Source organism: Larimichthys crocea, chromosome X (assembly GCF_000972845.2).
Source record: "Larimichthys crocea isolate SSNF chromosome X, L_crocea_2.0, whole genome shotgun sequence".
NCBI lineage: Eukaryota > Metazoa > Chordata > Actinopteri > Sciaenidae > Larimichthys > Larimichthys crocea.
The window spans coordinates 23,769,937-23,780,632 of NC_040020.1; the positions used below are offsets into that span (position 1 = coordinate 23,769,937).

General features: G+C 42.6%; 1 protein-coding gene across 1 annotated transcript; it reads right to left on the reverse strand.

The window, feature by feature from the left end:
- Positions 1–829: 829 nt before the first annotated feature.
- Positions 830–6,118, reverse strand: metrnlb (meteorin like, glial cell differentiation regulator b). Its single transcript, XM_027283802.1, has 5 exons — positions 5,542–6,118; positions 4,250–4,433; positions 3,921–4,146; positions 2,678–2,737; positions 830–1,684 (listed from the first exon to the last, which is right to left on the reverse strand). Exons 1-5 carry the CDS (start codon positions 5,634–5,636, stop codon positions 1,368–1,370), a joined length of 882 nt encoding a protein of 293 aa, XP_027139603.1. The 5' UTR covers positions 5,637–6,118; the 3' UTR covers positions 830–1,367.
- Positions 6,119–10,696: the final 4,578 nt, after the last annotated feature.

Sequence of the window (10,696 nt, forward strand, 5' to 3'; positions counted from 1 at the left end):
TTGGACATTGGTGGTGAAGAGACCACGACCACTGAGGAGACAGGAAGTGTATATCATTTCAAATCATTGGCAGATATTGTAATGCATTGTTTTGTGTTATAGAAAATTTTTGACTGAACGGTGGTTAGTCTGTCATTAGCCATGAGGCTAAGCCCCCTATAGTCGATCTCCTCTGCTACTTTTTTAAAAAGATTTGCTGGTAGAGAGAGGGGAAGCTCACAGGATTTGAGGCTTTATTTAAACTTTAAGCTTGTATGATAATTCAAACCTCAGGAGTCTGCTTTCATGAAACTCAAGGGGGGAAAAAAACATTAGCACATTAACTATGGAACTGGACCTGGTCGGTGATGTTGGAAAATATAATTGCTTCTCTTGCTGTTCTCTTTCCTTCAGCTGTGAATGCATGAACACACACACACACACACACACACACACACACACACACACACGCAAAGTGCCAACCAGAACAGTGGCTCGTCAAAGCTCCACGGGGGTAGCTACGCCAGCAGTGACGCACTGCTGCTCTCCTGCCAGCTAATGGTCACTGAACACTCATAATGTTTTTTTTTCTGAGTAGTTTGCTGGACAATATCTCTTTTGTTTATGTCCATGTGTGCCAACAAAGAAGCTGTTAACTCTTTGGCCCTTCATTTTCTTTGGGTCCTAACTTTCACTTTTGTTTTTAATTATCTGCACCTCAACCACTCTGGGCCTCAATGTGCCAAAGAGTGTGTGACACAGAGACAGGGCTGTTGAGGAAATATAATCCCCATCAGTTCACACAGTTCATACTGAACCGCATAGATCAAAATTAAACAGAAAGACAAGCTATAGGATGGCTTTTTTTTATTTTCTGCAAATATATAGACCCTTTGAACTCATTAGCAAAACACACACACACTAAGTACATAAAGACTCACAGAGCTGCATACTGTTCACTTCTGTCAGAAGACTCCTAAATTTTACAGAAAGCTTTTTACAAAGCAAACTTTCATTTCGAGAATGATCACACAAGCCATATCGTCAACAAAAAACATTAACCAAAATTAATTTAAGCTCATCATTCATCCATTTGCTGTCTCACTTGTGCACAAACACACTTACACACACACAGCTTACATGTACAGCCAAAATGTGCACATTTTAGTTTAGGCAGCACATTTGGCTACTAAAATGTTCAAACTGTCCCGATCGTCTTTGCTGCTGCCAGGCAAAGTTGCACTGAAAACATCCTGCAGAAGTAGCTTTGAAAAGACTGCCAGAAGGTTTTCAGTTTGTTTATCTCTCTGTTCCTCTTTTGCATCTTCCTGCTTCTTTTTTTATTGAAGCACTCCACCATGTTTTACCCAGAACCCTGAGGACATCTCTCAGTTTGTGTCTATTTGACAGGGGTTTGTTCCTGCTTTCTGTGCTCTGACATACAGCTTCAGGAAGTCCTTGTAACGAGGTGCGCAGCCAAGCCAGGCTCCTCCAAAATGGACAGAGCCAGTCAAAAGGTACTCATCCCCTCCGGGATGCACTCCACACTGCGAGGGAACATTGATGCGTCCACTCCAACGCCGCCCTCTGGCTCCGCTCCATGCAAACACCCTGCTCTTCTGTCGGAACAGCCGACTCAGTGTCACCACAACGGGGGCGTGGTCGTTTGTACCTGATGTCACTCCTTGAAAGATGCCACTGCCGGCTACAGAGACAGGAACAAGTGGGATAAAGAGAAGGAGATTAAACCAATGAATTAAGGACAGAAACTATGTGACTATACAAACTGTTGAAAACACACTTACAAATTCACATGCTGAATTAATAATAAAACACACCCTTACTCACTGAGCCTTACTTGGTCTGGTATGACCATTGGCTAATGTTTGCAAACTTAAGACAGACTCTGAGTCAGTTTACTAGCTCTACTCGTTACTGTTTCGTAACATTTTAGCTCATTCAGATCACATGATGATGATGTAAATATTGGGAAATGTGCCATTACCGTGTTAATGCCACTTATGGCCCTAATGGAAACATAGTCATGGTCAGAAAAATACCTGAATTTGCTGTCTTATCAAGAGAGCTGTTTGGTAAATATGTAGCTGACACCAGCCAAACTGAAAACAGCCACCTCTTGCTTGTGTGCCAACACGTGGCCCAGAAATAGTTCGGCACAGATTGAACAAACGAGATGAAACACGTTACTTAGTAAGCGGTTTCTTTTGGTTAGAATCAGGGTAGCTGTTTCCCCACGTCTTGATGTTAAGCTAAACTAACTGGCATCTGGCTTCATCAGGGCCGGTCCTAGCTATGGGCAATGTGGGCGGCCGCCCAGGGCGCATTCTCCGTGGGGGGCGCACGAACGCCCGAAAAAGCAAAAAAACGGTAATTTTCGATACCGCTCATTAAGTTAGCGGAGCGGGCGCCCCGGGAGCGGGGTGTTGACAAGGCAGAGGGGGGCGTCGGACAGACCGATGGGGGCGCACACATCCAGGGGCGCACGGCGCATCCAGGGGCGCACGGGCGGCCGTTAGGGCGCACGAGAAAAATCGCCCAGGGCGCAAATGTGGCCAGGACCGGTGCTGGGCTTCATATTTAACGCACAGACATGGGAGTGGTATCTTCTCATCTAACTCCTGGCAAGAAAGCGAATAAGCGTGTTTCCAAATTGTATTATGTGTTTGTATATATTTACCAAAGTCACTGGTACACACAGCCATGAGGACCTCCTCGTCTGAACAGGGTTTACAGGTGACTAAAGTGGAAAACAGGAAAACATTAAATACTTTAAATACAGATGATTCATTAGCTTTTGTATCATCCTGTGAGTTGTTCCACGATTAGTCCGTTTCCTGCTCTCCCTTTTTCTCCAAAGAGACATCAAGAGAGAATGTGAATGAGAACAGCAGGTGAGGGAGGAGACATAATCACAGAATTACCCCTTGACCCTGACAGCTATAAAAACAGCTATAAAACGCCCAGACAGACACACACACACACATACAAGACAGACAGGCTTGGACAGACTTTATTCTGTCTCATTAAGAGAGCAGTCTAGCCTTCCACTCCACCCACCGCCCCTCCCCTAAACGCTTTACTTACACGGGTGGGCAACCCAAAATTCCCTGTTCTCTGGGGTAGGGATTTGTTCTTGATTGACAGTTGACAGACGATTGGCTGACCCTTGTGCTTGACCCTAACGTGACCTTTTGATTGGCCTGCTTGTTTTCATAAGTCTGGCTGAGACAAGGGAGTGTGAGAGTGAGGAAGTGGGGGAGGAGAGGGTGTCAGAGCGTGTCGGAAAGATGAAGAAACAGGGGTGAAAGAGTAACGTGGCCTTTCATCTTTCCTAAAGTATCAAAAATAAAAGTGCTCATTATTCAGAATCACCCCCAAAAAAATTTTTTTTTTTAAAGTAACTACAGCTGTCAGGTACATAGTACGTAGGGGAATAAAAAGCAGCAGCTACAGCTTTTTCCAGTGTAAAGTAGCATATAAACGGAAATAATCAAGTAAAGTTAAAGTTGTACTTGAGTACAATACTTGAATGAATCTACTTACATACAGTAATTAATTATATTTTAATTATGCTCTTCACAACAATCCTATTTCCATATAGTTTATCTTCTAATTCTTGGATTACAAAACAGTTCCTGCTCATAACTTCATTATGACGCAAATATTTGTAAAGTTGATGAATAAGTCGGAAAACTCAGTGGTAGCAATTGCAAAATGACCATCATTACTATTAAAAATAATCCAAATTATGATTCAACAATATATCACCTGAGACCAGTAACCCGAATACTGTGATTTGAACTTCTAAAAACCAGCATGAGGCAAGTAGAAAACAACATTCATTGTCACCATTTACACACAAAAAAACCCGCAAGAACTTCATTGTTTCTCTTGAAGAATTGATGCATGCATTTTCTTACCTGAACCAGAGTGCAGGTACGGGTACATGTGTGCTCCGGGCCCCTGGCTGGGCACCAGCTCGTACTGGAAAGCTGTGATCCTCCGGCTGATGTCTGTCTGAGGGACGGCCTCCACAAAGAGAGCTCCCTCTGCCAGGCTGAAACAGTGCACTGTGCCCTGGGCGTGATCCTTCTCTGCCAACAGCAGCGTCAGATCCCCGGCACGCTCCAGATACACATGAGAACCCTGAACACGGAGGACCAGGAGGACACACATAAGCTCCATCCATCTGATATATCATGCAATGGTAATATAATCGTTGAGTCTGCCAATTAATGTCATACATTACCTGGGAATAAGTGTAGGGTTTGATGCACACATGGAGACCTGCCATGTGTCCTGATGAGGGCTCTGTGTTTGGCCGCATGTTTACAATGATGGCTCCTGTGGGGTAGAGCCACTCCAGAGAGCCCTGCGAGCAGCGTAGGTAGACCTGCTCCACATCTCTGCGATGGGACTCATGGCTCAGACCACTGCAGACAAGACGGCAGATTTTCTTTTAACATTTTTTTTACATCAGGCATGTAGTTTTTTCTAAAGAGTAAGATGCTGAAAAAACAAAAAAATCATCAAGCAACCATCGATAAGGAAACTTGGATCTGGGACTTTAGTGACCTAAAAATGCTCCTGCACGCTCATAAAATTCTGCTAGAAAAACAAGAGTTACGGAAACATATGGAAGGGATTTAATGATACTGCAACATTCATTAAGAGCAGCTCTGGTGCAGCTGTCTGCCAACAAATCTTTCACTTTGGACCGATGTGGTCGCTTGTCTCTGATGTGCATAAGCTACCTCAACACCAGGAACTGATTGGGCTATTAAGTCGTTAGAAGTTTGAGGCTGGCAAACTTTACAACACGGAGTGTGAAGTCATTTTTTATGACTTGGGGACTTGGAGGAGTGATCAAAGGGGCCATATAGCCGTATTTACTTAAGATAGGAACTGGAGCCGAGACATTCCACTGATCATAAGTACATTTCCAGAAGCATATTTTAGATGTTGTACTATGGAGAACGTACAAATTATTTCTCAAAGTTGATTTAAGGAACCTCCTGCCCACATTTCATTGGCTTTAATCATCCTGTGACTCTTTGAGAAGATTTTAATAAAGATGTTCTTATGAATTACAGAGCTCTTGCATCATACATTTACTGTAAGCCCAAGCAATGGTTAGCAAGAGCATCCACTGAGGAGGTTCCTTATTTTTACTCTGACCTTCCAGTGCCCTTCCTGAGGATTACATGGAAATCTTAATTAAACATCCATGTGTCTAAGAACTCCTTAGAGCCCACTGAAATCCCCCTTAATGCACAACAGAACCAGCTCAAAGACACAACCTCTCATCTCACATAGAACTGTTTCTCCTTCCATGACTCCAAAACAATTTAAACACAGATTAAAGTCCAAAGAAAGTGCAAGATCACTTCACAGAAACAATTAGATTTCCTTCTTAAGGAAAATATCCAAGATGTTCTTTCTTTGTCTACTACAATAACAGCACGGTTTCTAACTATAACAGTTATAGCTGTTTTTAATGATGTCTGAGATCAGAAGTGCTTTGCCCAGCTTCATCCTCACCTTCCCCGCCAGTTACACTGGTCGCTGGAGTATTGTGCCACCGCCCCGCACAGGAGCACAGCTGCGATCCAGTGAGCAGCCCACGGCCGGAGCATGGTGGCCTGTCCGCCCCGGCGGTCACCGGATCTCCGCACAGCAGACACAGCAAGCCGCGCGCTCTGTTGCTCCCAAACCGCAGGATGAAGCGAAATAATCCCCCACGGAGCTCCGTTTAGCGCGCGCGCAGGCAGGCAAGCGGGCAGGCTGAACTACATGTCGGGTTCAGCCGAGGCAAATGTTGCGTGTCTGCGGCACAAGAAACATTTTTAACAAAAAAAAAAAAGAAAAAAAAAAAAGCTTTTTTGTTTGTAAAAGGAGCGGCGTGTGTGTGCGCGCAACGCTGCAGGACAGCAGCGGACCGTTTAAAAAACGTTCGCTGCGTGCGCTCAGCTTCACGTCACCGGGGGCGCGTGCCAGCAGCTGAGTTGACTTGAGTGACACGCGAACGCTCGCTCCAAACCACGCCCACGCATTCCCCTGAAAGATGTGTGTGTGGAGAAAGCCCTCGAGCTCTCATTTCAGCATAACAAGTACCATCAAACTTTTACACGAATTAAAAAACTGAAACCTACGAATGCGTAAAGAGCGCACAGCAGAGCTCGCCATGCCGGTAATTTGTGAACAACGAGATTGGAGACGAATAAAAACATAAATTATATTTCTTTTGTTTACCTGTAAAAAAACAAACAAACTCCCCCACCCATTCAGCCAAGTCAATATCTATTTGCCAAGCTTTCTTCTATTCAGGCCGTCAGCTCCTCGCCTTTAAAAAAAACCCCGCTTACGACGCCAGAGGCAAACAGTACAAGTGAGTTGTGTTTTGACTTTGCAAACAGATGGATCATATTATGTGAGTGAAAATGAGAGCAGCATGCAGGTCTGGAACAGCAGCATCCTATAACTCCCTCAAACATTCACCAAAACTCCCCCAGTCAGCGCCAGATACAAAGATATCCATGCCACGTTGCCTGAAATAATCCTCAATGTGCACGAAGCGTGACTTTATCTTCTGTGGCCCGTTTTTTAATGACATAGTTAATATTCATGTATCATTCGCGTGTCTTTCAACAGTCGACTTTGCTTTGGAAAAAGAAAAAGGCCTTGACACACAACACAAAGTCACACATGTGCTCTAAACGCCTGTTTGGTTCTCGGGCGGTTTTCCCGTGAGAAAACAGTCGGAACAGCAAGCATGTTACTGACTCGTCACATTCCCCCGCACAGCCAGAGCTATGTAACGCATTTCGAGAAATACCGAAACACGGACTCTCCCACACACACACACACACACACACGCACGCACGCACACACACACACACACACACACACACACACCTTCCATTATGCCTTTCTCCAGTAGTGCTGTTTGTTTTCATTCAAGGAGACATCTGTCTTGTTTCATATGAATTAACCTAATGAAATATAATATATTTCTCTCTCTCTTATTTTCTACTCACAGCACATCTGTACCACTGTACCACCACCAACAATTGCAGGGGGGGAGTCTGACCTGAGTCTAATCTTGTCACCACGGCAGAAGAAGTCTGAGCTGCTGATGTGCCGTTTGACCCCATGTGCTCCTTCACCATGTGAAGTATTTATACAGAGCAACAGAGCAACAGGCCTCTGACCTCTCCCCCCCCCCTGCTGTCACCTGGCTCTTTTCAAGCAGCCTGACAGGATGAACGCTCCGTCCATCCACACACCGCTTCTTCATGGAGCAACACACACGTTCCTCTATCTCTGATTTCAGTCTTCATGACCTTTATTTCCTCGCAACTCGCGCACAGCACACTTCTCTCTCTTTTTAAAAAAAAAAAAAAAACTTTATTTACCCAGGAGGGTGAATTGAGCACCTCTGCTGGATCACTTGGGGGGGGGGGGTTAAGTGCCTTGCTTAAGGGCAGCTTGACAGTAGCTGGTGAAGGAATGGGATGACCATCACTCATTCAGCTCACGGCACTGACAACTTCATCCCGAGGAGAGCGGTAAACAGTGAAACTGATAAAAACTGGCTTCAGGTATAGCAGAAACATTGCAATGCCTTCATTTGAAACCTCTTTGGGCTGATTAAGAACTTGAATGAATGCAACACAAGCTACTTCAGGCCACATTTTTGGAGAGTCTTCAGAGATAAACACAGTATTGACTCTGTGGAAGAGGGCCTGCTACATCTGTAGATACAAACTAAAATAACAAAACAATATTGATTATTAGTTTTAGGTATAAACATAGTTATGTATATTGTATTGCCACACTTACACACTGGACCTTTAAATATGTCCAGTATATTGAAAATAGCAATAGATTCTAAATCAAAATTTTTTATTAAAGTTTAAAGTTTATGGCTAGTTTAAGCACACCAAGTCATGTGAACTTCATCACCATTTCATCTAGCTTCTGCTTTATGGTTTATCAAAATGAATATTTTTCAATTCCAGATTACAGCTAGAAAATAATAATTTAACTAAAGTCCTCTATGAGGCCAGTCTGTTAGCACTCCTACATTCTAGTTGGCTTCTCTGTGACTTTATGCACTGTTTTTACAGAAAGAGATTTATATGGCATACTTGTTTATTTGATAAAAGAGATGTCAAGAAGTAAGATTAGGTTAGTTAACATACTTTGGCATGTGGCAGTCACACAAAAGCAGTGACAAAGACATTTTAGTCCTAAAGAAAGAGAGAGCTGTTGAAACAAAGGAATGTGGTAAAGTTCCAGGTGAATGAAAAAGCCTTCAGTGTCTTGACCTCTGTCGGCTCACTTCATCCAAACACACCCAACTCTTATCTGTTTTTCTTATCAGTCGCAGTGCCAGAGAACATGCAGCTGCGTGTGTGTGTGTGTGTGCGCGTGTGTGTGTGCATTTAGTTTCTACACACATGTGCAGGTTTATTTGACCAGAGAGGGCAGGCAGGCTCCAGGGTCAGGGTCATTCATTGTGTGTGTGTGTGTGTTATCAGGTCTGATGTCTGCAAAGAGACAGAGTGTAAACACTGAGTAAATCTCTGTTTACTCTCTTTCTTAGTCTCTTTCATAAATTCTCCATTAAAGCTCACTCTGATCATCTACCAAGTGCTTTATCATGAGGGCAGAGTGGGTAAAGGAGACAGGATGTATGTAGACAGAGCGTGATCTTACTTAAACAAATCGCTTTGTTCTGTTACATTCTAAAATATATGGTCTCCATTTGGTAGACATTTATCCAAAGCACCTTATAGCTCCATGGAGTAACCAAAAATAACTGTCAAGTCTGCTGTTCGCTCATATATTTAGCAACAAGAATGGTTGCAGAAGTGATAAATGTTTTCAGCGTGTCCGATAAAAAGCTGTGTAGAAGAACTAAAACGCCACAAAAATGTACTTAGACACGACAGTGATTTGAGCTCAGTGCTAATGCTCACAATCACAATGTCAACATGCTGATGTTTGGTAGTTGTAAAGGTTATTAACATGCTAACGTTTGCTTATTAGAGCTAAACACAAAGTACAGCTGAGGCATTTTAGCAGATATTGGGTATTAAACAGGAATGCACCGAAAATTCGGCCACCAAAAAATTTCGGCCGAAAATGGCCCAAAAGTGCATTTCGGCTTTCAGTAAATTGGCCGAATAGTGGCGTGACGCCATTGATGCAATGAAACAACGTGCGCGGTGATCTGGCCAGGAAAAATGGAAATTCACCGGAAATATAATAAAACTAAAAAGTATTTCTTTCAAGAACAAATTAACAGTGATTAAAACAACATGGGCTTTTTAACAATATAAATGAAATAATAATTATACAAACTGGAAATTCTACTGGAATATTTGAAGGATATTAAGAAACATTTACTTTCTTTGAAAAAACATGTCTACACATTTATTCTAGGCTATTTATGCAATCGTAAAAAAGAAATAGTGAAAAATTTACAACCGCATTTCATATTCGGTTTCGGTTTCGGTGTTCAGCCAACCATTTAATTTTTATTCGGTTTCGGTTTCGGCCAAAAATGTTCATTTCGGTGCATCCCTAGTATTAAATTAAAGCAACATTTTGACCTGGTGATGGTTGCTAGAGGAAAAGTCAGCGGATCACTAAAATTTTTATAATTATTATAATTAGTCATGGAAACTATGAAGATATACGTGCCAGTTGTTCAGTCACCAGGAACATGAATGTCTGTAAATAATTCCATGGCATTCTATCCAATAGTTGCTGAGATGTTTCAGTTTGGACCTAAGTGTTGGGTCGACCAACTGACTGACAGAAAACATCTGTCATATCATGTTGCTGCCATTGCTACCAGAGTAACACGGATAAACAGTAATTTATTAATTACAGATATGCGACCGATAATTTGAACACCCGATTGATCGACAAATCAAACATTTCTCATGTCTGAAGTCCAAAATCTTTCTGTATCTCATGTAACAGTAAACTGAATATATTTGGGTTCTAGGAAAATGTAATAAATATTTTATAATATTGTTTCACTTTATACACAAAGCAACTAATCAAGAAACTGACCATCTGATCAATCAACAATGATCACTGGTTGCAGCCCTACTGCGACATCGTCTTGTTAAAGTGTTTGTATATAGAAACGAGAGGGAAGGGAGGTCTGGATGGAGACTGAGTGCTAAGTGGATGTGATATTTTTCTCAGCCCTGACACAGTACTGTACTGTGGGTGGCAGAGGCCTGGGGTTTTCACCTCAAACCCCAGGCTGAATCAGGCCCAAACAGTTGTGCAATTTATCAAAAACAATGAATTCAAGCCTAACTTCTAATATGGTACAGTGATTCTGTGCATTCACACCACTGTGTAACTGTATGTTCAGTGTACGATAACAAACAAGGGTAGTGAAATTAAAACCTTGGCAGGGTTAAAGATCCCCTCCAGATTTTTTTTTTTTGCTGCTTCCCTACAAACTGCTGCGGCCAGATTTACAGTAAGGCAGACCACGTCACCGACCCAGGAAACACTGCGGGAGATTTTGTGGGGAAAGGTCTGTTTACCTTTGGGTAGAAAAACTCCACACTTCATGAGGTAAAATAAACTTTTTGTGTGTGTTTATGTATCAGAACTGTGCTCTCTTAAAGAGGTTATTGTTCTTTAGATTTCATAAGAGACC

Bases quoted from the DNA above. Each gene is read 5' to 3' on its own strand.
- metrnlb (XM_027283802.1), bottom strand. From the start codon at position 5,636: ATGCTCCGGCCGTGGGCTGCTCACTGGATCGCAGCTGTGCTCCTGTGC. The intron at 2,738-3,920 runs GTAAGAAAATGC...TTTCCACTTTAG, and splicing joins GTACCTGCACTCTGGTTCAG to TCACCTGTAAACCCTGTTCA. The intron at 1,685-2,677 runs GTAAATATATAC...CTGTCTCTGTAG, and splicing joins TGTGTGTACCAGTGACTTTG to CCGGCAGTGGCATCTTTCAA.